Source organism: Chroicocephalus ridibundus, chromosome 3, assembly GCF_963924245.1.
Source record: "Chroicocephalus ridibundus chromosome 3, bChrRid1.1, whole genome shotgun sequence".
Lineage (NCBI taxonomy): Eukaryota > Metazoa > Chordata > Aves > Charadriiformes > Laridae > Chroicocephalus > Chroicocephalus ridibundus.
The window spans coordinates 79,376,509-79,397,545 of record NC_086286.1 but is presented as its reverse complement, the minus strand read 5'-3'; the positions used below and the strand labels follow the sequence as shown (position 1 = coordinate 79,397,545).

The window sequence follows — 21,037 nt, the reverse complement described above, 5'->3', positions numbered from 1 at the left end:
AGGGATGTTTTCATTATTGCTGAGCAGTGCTTATGTGGAGTCAAAGCTTTTTCTGCTTCTCAAATCACCCCACCAGCGAGCAGACTGGGGGTGCACAAAAAGTTGGGAGGGGACACAGCTGGGAGGACCGACTAAAGGGATATTCCATGCCATATGATGTCATGCTCAGCATATAAAGCTGGGGGAAGAAGAAGGAAGGGGGGGACGTTCAGAGTTAACAGTGTTTGCCTTCCCAAGTAACTGTTAAGTGTGACAGATCCCCGCTTTCCTGGAGAAGGCTGAACACCTGCCTGCCAATGGGAAGTAGTGACCAAATCCCTTGTTTTGCTTGGCTTGTGCACGTGATTCTTGCTTTACCTATTAAACTGTCCTTATCTCAATCCACAGGTTTTACTGGTTTTACTCTTCTGATTCTCTCCCCCATCCCAGTAGGGGAAGCAAGTGAGCGGCTGTGTGGGGTTTAGTTGCCAGCTGGGGTTAAACCATGACACCAACTTTGGATGTCTGGGTTATGTTAGTGGAGTTTTGGGTGGAGAGGTGGGTAGTTTGAGCTCTTCTTTTTCCCTCTCGGCAGAGCCTGATGCTGTACATGGGAGGGAAAGCCCTGCTCATGTTCAGAGCAGCCTGTCTCAGGTGTGGTTGGAAACTGTCAATGCAGTTTCACCAGCCTATGCAATGTTTTTCAGCTGGCTTTGAGTTTACAGAGCAAAAAAATTGTGGCTACTTTAGGGCCAGAGATCTGCCTCACTAGCGCAAGGGATGCCCAGGGCAAGGTTTGGGCCCTCCTGCCAATTAATCCTCTCTGGTTTTGTCTCCAGACCCTGCTAATGTAGCATGGTCCTCTCCTTCCCTGTTGTTTTGAACATTGCTCAAGGAGGTGAACTTTTCCCTGCCTCCCTGCGAGCAGATTTGGAGTGAAAATCTGTCTGCGTTCCCTGATCCACCAGTTTCTTTGCCTTCTGGGATCTCCCTGAGCAACTTCCCAGCCCTCTGGACAGTGTCCCTCAGTGCTAGGCAGGACCAGGCTTGTCCAGATTGAAGACTTCCCTCTGTGCCATGGAGGCACTGGTTGCCCCGGAGGGGGGAAGGTTTGGGTTTAAAGAGCATAAAGTCACTGAGGTCCCAGTGATGTCCAGAGTCATGCAGCCCTGTGACACAGGTATGGTACAGGCACAAGAGGAATCACCCATGACTTGGGACAGAAGGATGGAAGGACAAAATATGAAGTCCAGAAGGACAGAGACAGTGTGTTTGGGGCTGGGTTGAGCACCACATTCCCCTAGATCACAACCAGTGAGGGGGAAATCAGCTGTGGTGCATTAACACCTCACACCCATGGCAGGGACGAGAAAGCAGTGACCAAGGGACATCCGAGGGCTTCGCAAACTCCTCAGCAACTGCTGGCCCTGCTCTCTGGTGCTGTTGCTCACCTCAGCTTGCATCCGTAGGATGCTCTTTCCTCCCTTCCCAGATACTCACCTCTCCCACCCTTGGGCTGCTCTACCAGTTCCCACCTCCCAGAGAGTTTCCAACGGGGTTGGGGGAGCTCGGCAGCCTCTCGGTGCAACTAGAGCTGACGAATTGGGAAGCGGGTCCCCCCCTCGACCCCTCGCCTCTGCACCCCGGCCCTGGCAGCGCTGCTGAGACACTGAGGGGGTGGGGGGCTGCTGAAGCGCGGCGGTGCACAGGGATCAGAGCAGCCCTGCGGGGCAGGCGGGGCTCTCTACGATCCCCCCGGGGCCGGGGCGGGAGGAGTGACCCCCGGCTGCCGGCGGGCTCCCTGCACGGCCGCCGTGCAACAAGTCCCGGCGCCGGGAAGCGGGGGCCGGGTCACCCGGCTGAGCGGGCGGCAGGAGGAGGCGATTCCTGCTCCGGGCACCGGGAAACGAGGAGGTTTTCCAGGCTGGGGCAGGGCAGAGCGCTCCCCGCTTCTCCCAGGAGTAAAAACAGCCTTCCCGCCCTGCTCCCCCTGCACAGCCCGCCTCGGGTCCCCTCCTGCCAGCCCCCGGCTCCCGCAGCAGGAGGAAGGGAGGGAAGGAGGGAGGGAGAGTGGTCCAGACGCCCTACGGGAAGGCTGGCAGCCCGGCCCGGCTCGACCAGGTTCGTCTCGGCTGGTCCCGCAGCCCCGACCCGCTCCCCGCTTGCCCCCGCCGGCCGCCAGCGCTGCCGCTGCCCGGGACGGGGCAAGGGCAAGGGCAGGGGCGAACCGCAGGCGGGCTCCACCTCGACACAGGAAAATGCAAAAGAAACGGGATCTTGATCCCTTCTTTCTGCCTTTCTTTTGTCTCCTCTTTTTTCTTTTTTTCTTTTTTTTTTTTTTTTTCTGGGGGGGGGTGATGGTGTCCCTTTTTATGACAGTGAGGGCACAAGGCGAGTGAGGAGGCGGAATCATCTCGGCAGCCGCTGCATTCTGTGTGGAAGCCGCTCGGAGGTTCATTAATATCATTAGCATTTAACCCCCTCCCTGCCCCCTCCCCTTCCCAGCGCAGGGTGACGTCACGCGGCGGCAGGAGTTGGGGGGAAAGCGAGGGAAGCTCAGTGGGCAAGGGGCGTCCCTCTCCCCTCCCCGCCGCTGCCTGTCACAGCCTCTCTGCCGATATTATAGGGGCCGAAGCCTGGAGCTCAAAGCGGAAAGTCAGCCAGTGTAATGAACTTCTGGAAACCTTTCCCTTTTTATACCATTCAGTTTCTGAGAGGCAGAGACAGCCTCCTCTGACGCCTTTTCCCCCCTTCCATTATTTTTCCAGGCTCTGATCTCCCTGCTCGCTGCACCGAGGCGCTCGGCGCAGAGCCCCGCTCCCCATCCTACCTTCTCCTTCGCCTCATTGTTGTCCTGGCTGCTGTGGCTCTCGCTTGCCTTCCAGGAGCGCGGTGGCGAGCCCCCTCGCACCCCTCTGCACCCTCCCGGGGTCCCGAGAGCATCTGCTTGCAGGGGGGCAACGAGCGGCCGCCGACTTTGGGTCATTTCGTTTCTTTTTTTTTTTTCTTTTTCTTTTTGCTCCTTTTTTTTTTTTTTTTTCCCTTGCCTTGTGTCCCCGTCCCTCGGGGAGGACATCGCTGGGGGAGCGGGGCAGCGGCGACGATGTGCCGGCCCCCGCGGCGGAGCCAGCAGTGAGCGCCCGAGGGAGGCACCTGCCCCGCGGAGCCGGCGTTGTGGGGGGGGGAGGTGGAAGGGGGGCCGCCGCCTCGCCCCGGCGCCGACGCTTCGCCCCGAGTTTAACGACTCCCCGGGGGCTTCGAGCATGAGCAAGCCGGCGGGATCAACAAGTGGGTAATAACGCGGTGGAGGCTTCGAGCAGCCTTTCCGAGACCGGCTTGCAGCCTGGCCTGGGGGGCGGGAGGTGTAGGGGAGGGAGAGGAAGGGGAGGGGGGGGTGTTGTGGTTCGGGTTTGCATTCCCCCCCCCCCCCAAATTAAAAAAAGAAGTGTATTTTTCCATCTGGAGCGGCAACGAATACATAGGCTCGGAGTTGCCCCGATGGAGTTTGGGCCCGGGGCTTACGAAAAGCCGCTTTCCGGCTGCCGACCCCGGCTTTCCGCACCGGGAACGGGGGCAGGAGCCCGGGAGCAGCGAGCCCCGGGAAATGCAGCGTCGCCGGCGGCGGGAGGGGGCTCGTCCCGCCGGGGCGCGGGCGGTTGTCTGTGGGTCTCCGGTACTGGGGCGGAGGGGGGAAGGTTTGGGTTTAAAGGGCATTACGGTGTTGAAACGTGCTGCTTTTCTCACGGACTTTATGCAATCTTCTGCGACATAATAATTTCTTTTTAAGAGTTTGAAACTCCGGTCACTCAATTGCACGGAATCGCGTAAGCAACTCTATTGAAGGAGGATTTAAATGCAATACTTTGCACACCATTTCCAGTTACAACAAATAATCCTGCAACGAGGAAAGCAGAAACAACTTAAAAGTCACATTTTCCTTAATCCTAAATCCATGCACCTCATAACTGGGGAATTTAAAGCATGACTAACCGCTCTTACAGAATGGCTCAATCCGTATAATCCCAATGGGACTTTCGGAGTTTGTAATATGGATGGAGTCAGTAACAAAGGGGGGAAAAAAATACCCAATCCAATTTAATGTCTGACAAGTGATGGATCGGACAGTTATTTCCTCTGCTCTCCGGCGGGGTCCCGGGGTTGCGGAGCGGCGGAAAACGGGAGGCAGGGCCGGGAGGGACCCGCCGCGGTACCTGCCACCGGCCGCCCCCCCCCGCCAGCACCGCGGCCTTCTCCTTGCCGCTGTCCTCCATCATTTTAACCCAGGTGCCCCCTTTGTCTGGGGGATCCGGGAAACCGGGGGTCCGCGGCGGCGGCGGGGTCCGGGGGCAGGTGGGGGCCGCGGCGTGGAAGTGGAAATCGCGCGTGGAAGAGGCGGGCGGCGGGGGCCCGGCGCTGCGGCCGAGCTGCCTCCGCTTCGGCGTGGGTTGACTTGCCTTCTTCCCCCCGTGGGGCTGAGAGCGGCGTTTTTTCCGCTCCAGCCACCCCCTGAGGGGAAAAAAAAAAAAAAAAAAAAAGAAAAGAAGATAGGAGCGGAGCCGCCGTGGGGGTAATAACCGGCGGAGGGGAAGGGGGACAGCGGCAAAAAAAGCAGCGGCGGCCGGGGCTGCTTCCCGCCGGGGAGCGGGAGGGGAGCCGGAGCGGGATCGGGCCCGTGGGCAGCCGCCCCGAGACGTTGTCGGGGCTCCCGGCAGATTTCTGAGTGTCGGGGACCGGGCAGGAAGGGCCGGGGAGCCTCGTCCCCAAGGGACGGCGGAGCTTCTACCGGAGACATTCTGCGGAGGAGAAAACCCGCAGGGCTGGACCGCGCCTCCGGCCGCACGGCGCCGGGCGACCCCTGGCCATCGCCGCCGCTTTCGCTGCTGACTCCGACATGCTCCCCCAGACTCCCGGCGACAGCCCTAAAGGGACCCCCAGGCCCGACCCGGCCAGGCCCCGCGGGGATGGGGACAGGCCGAGACAGCCCCGGCCCGGGGCCCGAGGCCGGCCGGCCTCGGCAGCGAATGCGAAAGCCCGACCCGCTGTCCCGAGGCCTGGGCGCCCGTCCCGGGGGTCCCGGTGGGCTCCCGGGTAAGGGGGTTCCGGCCTAGGTTTTCTGCCCGCCGGTGGGCGTCTGGCGATGTCAGCTGCGATGTCTGCCTGGGTGGTAACAAGACCCCATCCCGCCGTCCCCCGAGCCCAGACTAACTTCTTTCAACAGCCTCTGATGGTAATTACAGTAATCGGGGCTGCCATATATCCTTTAAGCAATTATGACACACAAAAAAAGCCCCCAAGGACCCCCTGTCGTGGGATGTTCAAAACGGCTTCCCAGCTGAACAGAAATCCCATTTTCTTAGCGCTAAACTTCTGAGACGAAGCGGTACCTCGGGGAACCGGAGCGCTTTTTAAACAGAGTTAATCAGTTATCTCATGACCCCGTGTCAAGCTTACATTTTTCCCTTCCCACCCCCTGCCCTGCCTCTTCCCCGTCTACTTATTTCATATTTTGCCCTGCACGAAAGTTTTCTCATAACAGGCTCCGCGGGGCGGGGATGGGGGTTGGGGGGGGGGGGGTGGAGGGGTGTCGGGGGCGAGCAGAGCGCGGCCGGGATTGCGGGCGGCGGGACGGGGCGGCCCCTCGGGGCGGGGGCGGGCGGGGGGGTCCAGCCGCCCCCTCCGCTGTCCCCCCTCTCCTCGCCCTCCGCCTCGTCGGGGGCCGCGGAGTTGATCGGTCGGGTCGGGCCGCGCCGCTCCGACGGCTGGAAACGTGGTTATCTGGGTTTGGCGAGATTCCCCCAGGTGCTCGGTTTTTATAGATGGAGTATGTGAACGTGTAAGGAATATAGGGAACATATGTTTACGTATATAGTGTGGATGTGTACGTATATAATGCATATGATTTTTTTTTTTTTAAAGCGGCTCCCAAAACTTAAAATCCGTGTGGGAAAAACTGTTTTGTAAAACCGACCCAAGTTTCTTCCCTCTCCGCCGCCCGCTTTCAGCGCCAACGAAGCCGAGACGGCTGCCCCTTGCCGCAGGCCGGCCGGGGAAGCGGGGACCCCCGCGGCTGCCCAGTGCCCCGGGCGGCAGCCCCCACGGCGGGCCCGGGTGTGCGGCGGTGGTCGGGGCCCGCTCCGAGGGAAGGGGGAGCGGGGCGGGGGGGTGTCCCCGGCGCCGTGCCGGGGTCCGCAGGGGCGGCTCGGCGGTGCCGGGATGCACCACCGCTGCACGTACCGCTCCAGTGTCTCTCCCCCCACCCCCAGCCTGCCCCTCCTCCTCAACCTCCTCCTCCTCCTCCTCCTTTGTGTGCGTGCGTGTGGACCCTCTCTCTCCCCGTGGATGCTGAGGGCTGGAGAGGGAAGTCGAGCGCTTTCCCCCGTTGGCATTGTGCGATATCCGAATTCCCATGCTACACTTTTTGACGGGTCACTGGTGCCCCAATGGGCAGGTGGCAAGGAGGGCTTGTAATTACACACTCCCAGAAACCGTGCCTTGGCCTCAGCCCTCCTCACGGGCGCCTACCTGCAGCTCCAAAGCCGCGGCAGTGGGGTGGGGTGGGGGGGCTGCCTTTAGCTGCGCTCCTTATTAATTGCATAAAAGTTTTCTATTCTTTAACCTCTCTCCCTCCCACCCTCCCTCCCTCCCCTCCGCCACCCCTCCCTCTCGCAGTCCCTAACCTAATCCCCGTCCCTCTCGCCGTGTTGTGTATAGCAGCTGTCGGGTTTCATTTAGGGGAGAAGCTGGCAGCTTGTGCTCATTGGAGGCAGTCAAACGAGTTTCAATGGGCAAAATCATTAAGTTAACACTTTATCTAATGTCCCTATTGTCTGCCAGCAGGCATTGTCTTAGAGCCTTAGCGTAGACATGTCTGAAAATATCTCGGGCTCCTAAATTCTCTAGGGAGAGAGAGGAGCCCCTGAGGCCTGTTCCCCCCCCGCCCCGGCCCCCCTCCCCAGCAGTGCTCCGCACCGCACGCTGTCGCCTTCCCCCTCCAGCCCTCACCCCCACCCACCCACCCGCAGCCGGGGCTCTCACTGAAATACTTCCAAATGTAGTGGTCCCGAACACTCTTCGTCGGAGTTTGGAGACCAAGGTTTGGTGAGAGGGACTGAATCTCCAGCTTAAGTTCTAGCAGGAGGGAAGAAGGCTGTTTGAGGCAGAGGAAAAAAAAAAGAAGGAAGAGAAGAGAAGAGAAGAGAAGAGAAGAGAAGAGAAGAGAAGAGAAGAGAAGAGAAGAGAAGAGAAGAGAAGAGAAGAGAAGAGAAGAGAAGAGAAGAGGCAAAAGGAAAAGAGAAAAGGAAAAGGAAAAATGAAAGAAAAAGATGATGAAAAAGAAGAAGAAGAAGAAAAAGAAGAAGAAAAAGAAAAAGAAAAAAGAAAAGGAAAAGGAAAAAGGAAAATGAAAAGAAGAAAAAGGAAAAGAAAAAGAAAAAGGAAAAGGTAAAGGTAAAGAAAAAGGAAAAGGAAAAGAAAAGGAAAAAGAAAAAGGAAAAAAGGAAAAGAAAAAGGAAAAGAAAAAGGGAAGAAAAAGGAAAAGAAAAAGGAAAAGGAAAAGGAACAGAAAAAGAAAAAGAAAAAGAAAAATGAAAAAGAAAAAGAAAAAGAAAAAGAAAAAGAAAAAGAAAAAGAAAAAGAAAAAGAAAAAGAAAAAGAAAAAGAAAAAGAAAAAGAAAAAGAAAAAGAAAAGGAAGAAAAAGAAAAAGAAAGCACTAGAAGAGAGAAATCGGAGAAAGAGCAGAAGCCGAGTGGGGTTTTGGCGGGTTTCTTGAACCGGGCTGCAATAATCTTTGTATGAATTTTTACATCACCCTCAGAGAATTTACAATTCTAGTCAAAGTCGGTACGAAAGCAGCCGGTACTGGCGGAGCGGAGGGTCGCGGAGGGAGGGTCGCGGAGGGTCGCTGCCTGCCCGCCCGCCAGCCCCGCGCCCTGGCCCGCCCGCAGCCGCCTCCGCGCACAAAGGCGAGGCGGAAAGTTTTGCGGCAGGTTTTGGGGTGAAGAAAATGGCACGCCTCCTCTGCGGCAGCAACCAGCCCCCTTTCCCCGGGGTTGCTAGGGGGGAGAGGAGGTTACTTGGCCTCCCCGTCATTTTATTTTGTTTTGGTTTATTCTGTGACTCGGTCTCCTGACTGCTCTCCTGCCCAGGGAAAGTGCCGTCCTCTGTTTGCCGAGCGCCAGAAAGCGAGGGAACCGCGCCCCGCCCCCCTCAAGTCCGTCCGTCTTCCCCCCCCCCCCCCCGCGTCCTCCCCTGTATCCCCACTTCTAGCAGGCAAGTCTGCTGCTCCCGCTGCTGTAATCTTCCCTTCCAAAGTGGGTCTTGGCGATTATAGAAGATCCAAATAAACGTAGCGGGGCATGAATAATGCTCATTGTAGAAAACTGACACTTGCTCAAGGAAAAGAAAGTTGGCTATAAAATCACTTCATTATTTGCTTGTACTGCGGCTCTGGGGCTAATCCCTCCGGAGGTCAGATTGCTGAGCGCTCTCTCTCTCTCTCTCTCTCTCTCCCTCCTCTGCTTTCAGGCCGCATTTTAGACATCCCTTGTAAAGTGTGTGGGGACCGCAGCTCCGGGAAACACTACGGAGTTTACGCCTGCGATGGGTGCTCGGGATTTTTCAAGCGGAGCATCAGGAGGAATAGGACCTATGTTTGCAAATCGGGAAATCAGGTACCAGCCGCAGCGCAGCCCCCCTTCACCGCCTGCACCTCTTATCCTGCATTTCCCCAGGGCCCCGTATTGCCCCCCACCCCGCCAAGAGAAACACCCGCAGCAGTAAGATCCAGCTGCCCACGCAGCCTCCCCCTCCCTTCCCACGGGGTCCCGGGCCGAGGCCGGGGGCTGGGTGCCCCAGCCCGCCTCCCCCCGGCACGTTCCCCCGCTCCGGGCCGTGCAGCCCATCGCTGCGCCCCGGGGAGGGGGGAATGCGCAAGGAGGGAGAGGGGAGGATGGCGGGGGGGGGCGAGGAAAGAGAGGGGCAGCCCCTCGGTAAGCCACAACCCGTACCCGGTCGATGGACAAACCGAACGATTTCCATCCCCGGCGGGTCGCGCCCGCAGCCGGGGCGGAGGCAGCTCCGCTTTTTGCCCCTTCCTCCTCCGGCCGCGCTCATTCCCGCCCCCGGGGACCGTCCCGGCGAAGATGCGTGGAGCCCCGGCCGCCCCCTGCCGCCCCCGGGGATGGGGAGGCGGCGCGGGGGGGGGGCACAGGGGACCGGGGAGCCCCGAGGGGGCGGCGCTGCCGTCGCTGTCTCGGGTGCTGAAGGCGGCCGTCCCGTCCCGCCGCCGGGCACGGCCCGGCACGGCCCCCCTCGGCATGGCCCGACCCGCCGCGGGGCCAAGCACCCCGGTGCGGCACGGAACGGACTCCCCCGGCACGGCCCGCCGCGGGGCCGGCGAGGTGAGTGCGCTGGTCGCCCCGGCCTGACGGATGACTGTGTTGCAGGGAGGTTGCCCGGTGGACAAGACGCACAGGAATCAGTGCCGGGCCTGCCGGCTGAAGAAGTGCTTGGAGGTCAACATGAACAAAGACGGTACCTGCTCCCTCTCTCTCTCCCCGGGCCGGGGCGTCACGGTGGAGGGAGGGAGCTGGGCCTTGCTCTGTACCAGGGAGCAGTGTGTCACTGCAGGGTCTCCCCTCCCAGGCCCCTGGCAGCCTCACCCGTTTCTCCCCAGACACCCCTTGGGCATGGGGCCGGCTCCAAGAAATTGTGGGGAGGGAGGGAAGCCCAGTTAACCACTATGGGGTACCTGGTGCGGGACCCCATGGTGACCCCCTCACCTCTTCTTGGTGCCCCACAGCGGTGCAGCATGAGCGAGGCCCCCGGACGTCGACAATACGGAAGCAGGTGGCCCTCTACTTCCGTGGGCACAAAGAAGAAAGTGGCGGTGCCCCGCACTTCCCTGCTGCTGCCTTGCCAGCACCCGCCTTCTTCACTGCTGTCTCCCAGCTGGAGCCCCACAGCCTGGAGCTGGCTGCCGTCGCCAGCACCCCCGAGAGGCAGGCTCTGGTGGGCCTGGCGCAGCCCACCCCAAAGGTCAGCCACTGCCCCAGCCCCCGGTGGGCCTGCAGACCCCGCTGCTGGGGTGTCTGCAACCCACCAGGTCCTTCCACCCTCCAGGGTAGAAGTGGCAAAGAGCAAGGCTTGAGGCCTTGCAGGTTGTGGTGGGAACTCTCTTGTTATGTCCCTAAAATCTCTGAAGATATGAGGTGCAAGGGGTAAGAGGCCCTCTGCAGAAGTGGTATGCAGAAGGATCAACTGATAACCTACTCCATACAAACCCTGTCTCTCTGTTTCTCCTACATCTTCAAACCCTCATGGTTGCAGAAGTGCTTGTCCCACCTGGAGCCCATCCACAAGTCAATTTTAGACCTTCTTTCATGAGGACAAGCTGCAATCACTGAGTTTTCTTCAGCAAAATGCCCATTTCCATAGTGGTGTAGTCCAGAAAGTACTATCTGTACTGACCAAGCCTGCAGCTTGTCCACAAAGACACAAACATTTCTAAGCTGTCTCTGAGCTTCTTAGCTGTGACATTTCCTAAGCAGCCCAGTGGAAGTGCTGCTGTGCCCTCAACTGCACAGGAATTAGCCATAAGGTGATGTTTGTCATTAACTCATTTGCAATGGCATTTTGCGTATTTATAGCAGCTAGAAAATCAAAGAAGAGACAACTTAAATAGTTCTCCATTTCCAGAGCTGGTATCTTGGGAGAACCCATCATGAACGTGATCACAACATATAGTTTTATACTATAATTTTGGAAAATACTGAATCAGAAATTATTTAGCAAGAAAACAGCACATGCTTGAAAACGTAACTCCATTCCAACACTACACATCCTTTAGGTAGTTATGCTTAGCTCTACGCATCTGCTTACAGCCTGTTGCAGTCAGGGAGCCAGATGAAGGTTAAGGCTAATCGAGTACTTACTGCTGTGCTGAGCAAGGCTGGAGTGCTAAATCAGCTTCTGAAGCACAGGTTACAAACCACCAAATTCTTAGTCAAATTTGTATTCTTTTAGCTCTGCTACCAGAGGTGTGCTCTTGTGTAACAGGGTAAAGGATGACACCGCAGTTTGATGATTTTTTTCTCCCCTGATGTAGTAATTTCATTCTCCCTTCAACCTCCTCTGGAGAACCGTTTCTGTAGTACAGTTCATCCACATGGATGAGCAGCAGAGAGCAGGCTGGAGGGGGCCCACTGAAAGCAATGCCCTCTGCTTGTGGAATAAGAGAGTGCACACTGTATTGGGCATAAGCACGATGCACTGAATGGCAGCTGTAGAGGAGAGGAAGACCAGGCTGCCTTGGTGACATTGTATGAAGTTGCTTTATTTTCTTTTTGGCATTAGTACCCACATGAAGTCAACGGTACCCCTATGTATCTCTATGAAGTGGCCACCGAATCCGTCTGCGAGTCAGCAGCCAGACTTCTGTTCATGAGCATCAAGTGGGCCAAGAGTGTCCCAGCCTTCTCCACCTTGTCCTTGCAAGACCAGGTAAGGCACCTGCGGTGCTAGTGGCATTGGCCTGGACTGCCTGTTAAAGAATGGTTAGAGCTCAGATTGGGTCCTGAACCTTCAGCCCTAGACCTTTGAATCTGTAATGTACTGTTCTGAAGTTCAGAGCAGAGTTTTGGTCTGTTCCTAAAAAACAAATTTAGAAACTGCTTTTCTCCAACTATTATTTCATGAAGCAAAGGAAAATCAAGCCAGCAAAAAATATAATATAAAGTGAACATTATGGGAGGACAAGTTCTAGAGGAAAAATCACCAGGCTGCAGACCAAGCTCAGGGTGTCAAAACTGCTTCTCTACTTGTGGGACAACTTTCCCCTCCATAAAATGGGGAACAGCATCTTACTTTGCTATTTTGGGATGAGAAGTGCTTAGTTAAGCAGATGGTCTCAGGATATGACTAAGGTGATTTCTGAAGACCATCTCTCCTCTCCTCTCCTCTCCTCTCCTCTCCTCTCCTCTCCTCTCCTCTCCTCTCCTCTCCTCTCCTCTCCTCTCCTCTCCTCTCCTCTCCTCTCCTCTCCTCTCCTCTCCTCTCCTCTCCTCTCCTCTCCTCTCCTCTCCTCTCCTCTCCTCTCCTCTCCTCTCCTCTCCTCTCCTCTGTTTACACAGCCAACATTTTTTCTTATTCATATTGGCTTCAGTGAACTTACAATTACGCCAATACAGCAGAAGCAGAATTTGGCCAGCCCCCAATATTTTTCACCATTAATGAATATCTTCCTTAATTTCTCTTGTTTTCCTCTATGACAATTTGCCTTTGCCTCAGGTAAATCATATGTGAACCATATGAGCTGAAGCAATTTCTTAATGACTTGATTCTTGATGAGGACTTAGTGTACTTTGTATAATGCACTAATTTAAAAAAAAAAAGTAATCAGATAATTATAAAATGGAAGGGGAGAAATCTACACAAAGCTCCAATCATAAAAGACGTCTAATACTTTGATATGATTAAGCTAATTTCCCAAAATGGTAACTAGAAATGTTGTGCCTTAGATGTTACATAGCAGTCAGCAGGGGAACTAGTTCCCTTCCACTGATGCACGTTGCAAGTGTTGCAGTTGAGATGCAAATACGTATTTTGAACTCAAAGAGAAGAGCTTCTTAGGAAACCAATAGTGTTTTCTACCAAAAGGTAAATCATGACTGTCACAATGTGGTATAAAGCTAAGGCACCTTGAAATGTTCCTGTTCTAGCACCAGACCCATGTTTTGAAATCCCTGTCGTGAAATTAGACAAAGGGGGACGCTGCTCAGCTCCAGCTGCAGCACTGCTATGGAGGAAGCGTGAGGGGAGCAAGGAGATGGGGCCCGGGAAGTTACACACGCTACTAGGAAGACAGTGGTCCCAGTGCAGCATGCTGTTCTTGAATGTTGTCTTCTGCTGCTGCTAATCCTGCAGAGCACTGGCTCTGTTGCAGTAAGCAACTGAAGAAACAGGCCGAAATATCAGGGGCAAAGCAGGCTCGGCTTTTCTAGACCAGTGAGGTCCACAGGAGGGTCCTTCCAAATGAAGCAAAGGCTTAATTTGACATAAAACGGATGCATTTCCCACAAGGTCGTCTCTGTTAGTGTGTGGAGGAGGGGGCAGCAGGATTTGGGAGCAAGGGAAGTCTCCATTGCACATGATCAAGTATGCCTGAGACAGCGTAGGTACCTGAGTGTTCCCTTTATCTTTAAATAACCCACTGCCTCTTTGACTTTCACATCAGGGACTAAAATTAGTGAATTACATATCAAAATCCCAGCTTTTCCTTAACACCACCTTGACTTGCTGTACCTCAATGCGAGCCAGCTTCCTCAAAACTCAGAGCTGTTCAGCTCTAAAGCTTTGACCTGGGCCTCTTTCTGCATGATTCACCTGTCGTATTCAGGAGAGCTGGAGAAGAAATAACTCTGATTTTAATCACCTTATTTCTTGAATAATCAGATGGTTGATTTTTATAATAATGCCATTGCATTATTTAATTTGTCAGTGGCCCAGCTGTAAATGTCTGCATTTCTCTTTTTGTGTCCCTGACATCTGGCCAAGGAGAATCTAAAACCTTTTGCTGGATTTTGCTTTTGTTTGTGCTCTTCAGAAAAGGCAAGCTCATTGTGATTCCAGGACTCCGTGTCAGTTTCATCTCGAAGGCAAGGAAATAAGTAGAAAGCCAATTTGCTGACAAAACACAAGCCCAAGGATTGCTGTGTTACTGCCCTCAGTAAAAGCGAGGCTGTATCCCTTCCCCAGTTCCCTAAAGCTAATCCCATCGTGGATTGGAAGCCACACAACAAAAATGCCATTCTTCAAGTTCTGCTGGCCTGCACATCTGCCCACCGTGTCCGTAAGGCAGGTTGGCTCAGTGCAGGTCACCAACAAAAGGTTGTACTTACAGGATGGGGTCGATTAACAAGGAAAAACCAGCCCTTCATAAATCCTGGTGTTTCTTGTTTCTTTGAAGAAGGAGGGCTGAGTATGACTTCAGCATGAATTATTTTAATTGGTGGTTTTACAGACTTATGCATAGGCATGAAGAAAGCTTCAGCTATTGGAATAGTCTCTTGTTTCTAAAGTCTTCTGACTTTAAAGACTTAGTGGGAAAGAACATATGAAATTGATATCTTCCAGGAACCACCATTCATTACCATTGTATCTGCATGAATGAATGACAAAAAAAGTTTTACAAAAGCGATTAAAAGGCTGGCGAATCTTTTCCTATGTCATATAGAATCCTGCACATCCATCAGGCAGGATTACCCGGAGGAGGGGCTGGGTTCGCAGGCTGCAGCGGTCAGGAGCCTTACGAGCAGTTTCAGCTGCTCCCAGAACAGGTCTGAGACGGGCGCTGCGCCCTTGACCCCCTTCCCCTCTGTATTACGTACAACAATCCGGGCAGCTTCCAGTACTGTCAAATCCAATGTAATTATTTCAAACAGTAACTACATGCAAACAGAGACAGAAATACTTTCCCAACACCATTTCCTTAGTCACGTTATATAGAAGTTCTGTAAAGCACATAGCACAAAAGGGCACAAAACGGGCATAAGCCTGCAGTGATAAACTGAGAGCAGAGACTCTGAGAGATCTTCCTCTCATTCCGATTGGAACAGGGTGGTTTAAAACTCATAATGCTGTTAAGATTTAGCACATAGATAAAGGATTCACTCTCACTGCATGCTTTCTGTATCATCTATTACTTTCACATATCTGATCCCAAGGAAATCATAATTTATTTGGTAAGGCATATTTTTTTGCTTTGTTCTTCCTTTTACAGAATCTTTATAGACTTAAAATACCCTCGTTCCTATTTTCCTAAAAGCTAAGCTGCCAATATTTTCAGGGACCACAGCAATATTAATACTTGTGGTTTGCTTTTTTTTCTGCGTGAGTTTTGGGCAATCTGTTTTCACTGCATGGAGCCACCACATGATCCCTCCCGAGTCCACTACAGTTCTTGCCCTTCCAACCCTCTCCCACCCTATTGTGAGACATGAGGTCCCAGCAATGTCCTTTAGGCTGTGGACTTCACCTGAACGGGAGGCTCTCCAAACCCCTCTTAAGAGTTGGTCTGGGACAACAATCCATAAATGCCCTCAAGACTAAACGTGTCTGTTCTGGCTTTGCCAGTCTGCATTACCAGGAGTCCCGTCTCCGCTTCAGACGCACCACTGCCTCTCCACGGAAATCAAAGGCATTGCCTCCAAACGGAGAAAAACACATCCTCCACAAAACCAGCCAGTGCACAAAAATTGCAGAGAACTAGCAATGCTGTCAATGCTTGGATACTCAGTTCTCTGAAAGGAAATAGCTCTTAGAACCTGGAATTTCTGAGTGATTTCAAGCAAAAAGCAAGAAAACAGGTGACATTGAGAAACCGTATATGTGTTGAGATGCTATGCTTGAAAGAGATAAAGACTTGCTTAGTAAGGAAGGGGTTAAAGATAAATATGTGTTCTAAAGCAGTGCTCCAAGTGATGTAATTTCAGGACGTCTTCCAGGCTTTTCTTCACAAATCCTGCCTTCCCAAGGGAAAGGAGGGTAATCCCTAGAGAGCAATAGGAGCAGACTCTTCCAACTTGTCCTAGGACGGGTCTATGTGGCCAGGGAGAGGAGGAGAGAGCCCATGCTGTGCTGAGAAACACAGGCGAGCGTTCACGGTGTGTGCAAGCTCCCTGGAGTGGGAGTTCTCACTCTCCTTTCCCTTTTTCTCATCCCTTTTGGTCCACAACATGGTGCACAGCAAGCCAACCCTCTGTGTTTTTCTACAATGCATAGACTTATTTCTAGACACCTTCTCGAAAAGCTAAGAGAAGAGCTAACGAATGCTGTGGGGAAAATACCATGACAGGCATTTAAAGTGATTTTTAAAATAACAGAAATTTACATATTTAAATTGTTTATAAATCTATAAATTATACACTATGTTATATTGTACATCTATTGTATGACAGCTGATGCTTTTGGAAGATGCTTGGAGAGAACTGTTTGTTCTAGGAATAGCACAATGGGCCATTCCAGTTGATGCTAACACTCTACTGGCTGTATCTGGTAAGAATTGCACAATTTAATGACTTTGTTACAAAAATTACCATAAAAATACATTACTGAAAAAAGAACAACATGTAAAGAATAACAAATTCCTACTGAACAATAGAGCATACCTGTCATTTATAAATCTATATTTAAATGCAAATAATGTTGTTTTGTTGTATTCATGACTGCTTGCATTGTCATTTAGATGCAAATTACTGTGTTTGTTATCATCCAAGAGAAGATTTTATATTAACTTTCATACAATATAGTCAGTTTACATGGAACCAGATAGACAAGTGTGACAATAGAGTGGATATTGATACAGAGGATTTTGTCAGAAATCAATATAAAATAAAGCAAATGCCTTTAATATTATTTATTTCATCTGTTTCTGTTCTAGGCATGAATGGTGACAATACAGATTCTCAGAAGCTGAATAAAATTATCTCAGAAATACAGGCTTTACAGGAGGTTGTGGCTAGATTTAGACAACTTCGGCTAGATGCTACCGAATTTGCCTGTCTCAAATGCATTGTCACTTTTAAAGCTGGTAAGCAGAAAGAATCTCTTGCCTGTCTGGTCTGGTAACTATGAGGTTGCTACTTTAAAGCAAAAATGATGTTTTATATCAGACAGAGCTCTATATCATCCAACAGGTTTCCTGGTATTGAATTCCAATAGCCAGTCTTGCATTAGGAAAGGCCGACAGTGCAGTGCTGGGGAACTAATGGGAACATTTAATTTCCACTGATAGCACTAGCTGAACTGTTTTGACCCACCCAAGAGCCAAGCTGAACTAGTAACTGCTCTGCTTTCCAGTGCCTACACACAGTGGTTCCGAACTGAGGAGTTTCCGAAACGCTGCCGCCATAGCAGCCCTTCAAGATGAAGCCCAGCTCACTCTGAACAGCTACATTCATACCAGGTGAGCAATGTCTTCTCTCAATACTTCTTGCAGGTGTAGGGGTAAAATCCTGCTCCTGCTGTAGTGAAGGTGACATTTCCACTGACTGAAATGGGGACCAGGCTGTTATTGCAAGTATACCTTGGCTGTCAGCCTGCTGGGGTTTGGCATTTCCTGGTGAAAGAGAATCATAGAAAAGGTTGGAAAAGATTCTTAAGATCATCAAGTTCAACTGTTAACCTAACCCTACCAAGTCCACCACTAAACCATGTCCCTACCCATCTTTTAAATACCTCCAGGGATGGTGACTCAACCACTTCCCTGGGCAGCCTGTTCCCATGCTTGACAACTCTTTCAGTGAAGAAATTTTTCCTAATATCCAATTTAAACTTCCCCTGGCACAGCTTGTGGCCATTTCCTCTTGTCTTATCACTTGTTACTTGGGAGAAGAGACCGCCCCCCACCCCTCTACAACCTCCTTTCAGGTAGCTGTAGAGAGCTATAAGGTCTCCCCTCAGCCTCCTTTTCTCCAGGCTGAACAACCCCAGCTCCCTCAGCTGCTCCTCATAAGACTTGTTCTCCAGACCCCTCACCAGCTTCATCACCCTTCTCTGGACACGCTCCAGCACCTCAATTTATTCAGACAAATGGAAAAATGATAAAAGGAGAGATCTTCCCCTGGGAAGTGATACCTGCTGTGGAATGCTTTCATTTCAGAAAGCTACATTTCCCTCCACATTTTATTCAATTAAATACTGCTAATAGAGATGCTCAAAACAACATCACATCTCTCAGCAGTATGAGCGCTCTTCACCCAAATTCTCCAATCCTTATGTCATTTCCCCCATTTTGCAGACACAGAAATCAGGACACAAGGAAGTTAAATGGCTCTTCCAAGATGCTGCCCTGAGTCTGTTTCCAGGTCGACATGAAAAGCCCAGAACTTGTGAATCCCATTTTGGTGCTGCAGCAGAGTGATAAGAATCATTGTTTGGGATGAAAATATTCCCCCATCTCATTCAGGATAAGTCCCATGGGATACAGAAATCTTAAAATCTGCTGTAAAAGCTGCAGCTGTCATCCCACAAAGAGTACAGGGGTGAGCCCAGGAACGCACAAAATTTAGTAAGCAAAGTACAACCCCACACCCTAGAATAGCTGGCTGTGAACGGATCAGTAGTCTCCTCGTATGGACCATTTCAGAGTGGTGGGACAGGGGAGAAGCCTGAAGACTGCACCTAACATCTTCTGCAACAGCTGCTCTGGTTGGTTCAGGGCTTCTGTGGAGAGCTGCAACCAGTCTGGTCAAGTCCAGGTCTAAGTCCTTTAGCTGCAGTGCATGTCCATGAGATGAGGACAGTGGGAGATGGAGCAGTGGAAGAGAAACTTTTACACCATTTTTTCCTTCTGAAACTTTGATCTGCTTTCATAATGTCTCTGTCTAGCAGAAGTTCACTCAGTATCAGGGATTAGATGGCAGCAGTCTCTGAAGCACTTCTATTTAGTCTAAAGGGAATGGCCTGCCCTGGGGATGGGAGCAAAAATGCAAATACCATCCAGTTATGGCTAGTTCAGAGCAAAAAGAATAACCTCTGCATAGCAACCTTTTCCTAGTCTTACGGAAGGCCTTTCCCATGAAGATTGCTCCCTGGAGACTCTGCGTGAGCCGGGGCCTGTTGGAGAAAGAAGCCAGGGAGCAACAGTTTTACATGGCCATGGTTTCCAGGCATGGCAACTTTTCCATTGCACTTCCGCATTGCTGGAAATACCTAACTACTGGGCTAAACGGCATCTGTTGCAAAAGATACACTTTGACAAGGAAGAAAGCGCAGTCCATTGACAGACTGTCACATTGACTCCAACAGGATAGGGCTTTCAGCTTGTGTTTCATCCTCAGGCTCCAATTTACCTTCTTACCTCTACAGCAGTAGAGTCGCTCTCAACAGGACGCAAGGGAGAGCAGGCTGGAGAAGGAAATGATCTCCAAATGATCTACTCCTTTTAGGGTGACCACTGTAAGCAGAGGTTTGAGACCCACGCTGGCATAAAGCCAGCATAAACACAACTAGAATACATATCCTATGTTGTGTTGGCCTCAAAAGCTGGGAGAAAGGATGGAAAATATCCTGTTACACAAATATATTACCTGGGGATAACACACAGCTTCTTTAATAACAAAAAGTATTTCCAAATGTGAATTGGTTTTCTATGTATAAGGCAACCAAAAGGGGGCAAAATGATTACCATGACAATGCAGCTAGGTTTAAATTGCATTTTACATGACAGGGTATTTATTGTAGGTCAAGCTCTTCCCTGAGCTGCGTCAAGAACATAGTTATTGTCTGAGGGACAAGTCAGAGCAGATCCTGTCTCTCTATTACTACAGTTCTGAGGGAATAAACAAAGGAGCTAATCAAAACTCAGAGACATTGGTCTATGTTCTGCTACCCTCCATTAAGAGAGTTTTCCTTGGGGTCAACCTTCTTGCTCACGTGAGTACAAAATACAGGGGTTTAGCACAGGTTAGCACCCATCTGAAAAATTTGCTGAGTATCGGTATTTTCTGTAAAATAAAAGATTTTCTTTGGAAAAATATCTAAAAACTTCAAGATGTTTTTCTCTCTGTCTCCCCACACAGGTACCCCACACAACCCTGTCGTTTTGGAAAACTTTTATTGCTTTTACCAGCTTTACGTTCGATTAGTCCATCTACGATAGAAGAAGTGTTTTTCAAAAAGACCATTGGGAATGTACCAATTACAAGACTGCTTTCAGATATGTACAAATCCAGTGACATATAAATTACCTTAAAATAAACAATCAGGATGGACAGTTTGAGAAGAACTTTTATCTATGGAGAATAAGCCTCAACTAACAAAATCTACAGGAAGCATAAGCCTGGGAATGTTTAGCCTTTAAACCCATTGACAAAAAATACCCCAGTAGATATGATTCTGCTGCTCTGAACAGAGTGATTTAGATCATGGAGAGAATGCTTTGTTCTACAGAAAAAGTGAAAGTGGTTGGAATTTGGCTGCTATTCCTGTTACTACAGGATGGAGGCAATTCAGATGCCAGTCATAGTTAACAAAGACTCCGCTATTCTCTCATTTAACTGGCAGATCTGAGACAAAATGTGAAAGAAGGTACTTTAGTTTGTTCAGTATTTGGAACCGGGTGACCAAACTTGGCTTCTGTTGTAACATGAGATGCGGTGGCCTTCAGGACTGTTTTGAAAGTAGCCTATGTTGGGAAAACGTTTGTAATATGATAGGCAACATTTAAGACCAGGTTACCAAAACATTGCTTCTGCTATAATACATCATGAAGTGGCCTTCAGAACTGATTAAAAAGTAGCTTATGACGGCAGCTCCATTCTTCCTGCAAAACGAACTGGTGATCTTTGATGCGGATGTCACCACAATGCACTTAGTTAACATCTCAAAGACAGAAGAGCTTTACACACTTCCCCCCCGACCTTCCCTCCTCCTTTTTCCACACACACAGACACACACGTTCACACACCTGAAAAGATACAAGTCAAGAAAGGAAGACTAAAACAGCAAAACCAAATACAATGGAGATGACCGCGTCAGTGACCTGCTGGGTGTCCCGTTGGCACAGTGCTGAAACCAAAGGCAACGGTGGCCAAACTCTTTGTCAATGAGATGTGCAGTGAAGTGAAATGACTATAAAAAAACATAATAAAAAAATCAACGGAAGGAATTTTATTTCAAAGAAATAAGAGTTGTTGACTGATACAATGCTAACAATTTCCAAAAGTCTCCAATGCCTTTTTAGAAAACTCCAGGTTCTAATTTTGAAGCCTTGTTCGCCTACACCCTCTCACACACAAAAACGTTATAAGCTGCTTATTTGATGTAAGAAAAATGTAGAAAAAAAAACCATTTAAAGATAGCTGCTGTACTTTTCAAAATTTGATTTGTTATTAGGAACTAGCACTGAGAAAAATCAGCACTTGGACTATCATAGAATGAGTAAAACTTTTCCTGTACAAAGTGGATTAACTGATTTGTGAAGTTAAAAAGTTGTACTCATTGTATTTACAAAGAATAAAAATATATTGAATTTAAATTACTTTCCACTGTTCTTTTAAT

The 21,037-nt window shown here is 50.7% G+C and overlaps 1 protein-coding gene across 1 annotated transcript; it reads left to right on the top strand.

Moving 5' to 3' along the window:
- The first annotated feature begins 2,571 nt into the window (after positions 1-2,571).
- NR2E1 (nuclear receptor subfamily 2 group E member 1) lies at positions 2,572-20,745 on the top strand. The gene is made up of 9 exons (XM_063329838.1): positions 2,572-3,267; positions 8,504-8,649; positions 9,424-9,511; positions 9,780-10,015; positions 11,333-11,479; positions 15,934-16,030; positions 16,416-16,565; positions 16,835-16,940; positions 19,558-20,745. Exons 1-9 carry the CDS (start codon positions 3,243-3,245, stop codon positions 19,718-19,720), a joined length of 1,158 nt encoding a protein of 385 aa, XP_063185908.1. The 5' UTR covers positions 2,572-3,242; the 3' UTR covers positions 19,721-20,745.
- The last annotated feature ends 292 nt before the right edge of the window (positions 20,746-21,037 follow it).

Coding starts and splice junctions, on each gene's coding strand:
- NR2E1 (XM_063329838.1), top strand. CDS start 3,243: ATGAGCAAGCCGGCGGGATCAACAA. Junction 11,480..15,933: donor CCTTGTCCTTGCAAGACCAG/GTAAGGCACCTG, acceptor ATTGTATGACAG/CTGATGCTTTTGGAAGATGC. Junction 16,566..16,834: donor CATTGTCACTTTTAAAGCTG/GTAAGCAGAAAG, acceptor TCTGCTTTCCAG/TGCCTACACACAGTGGTTCC.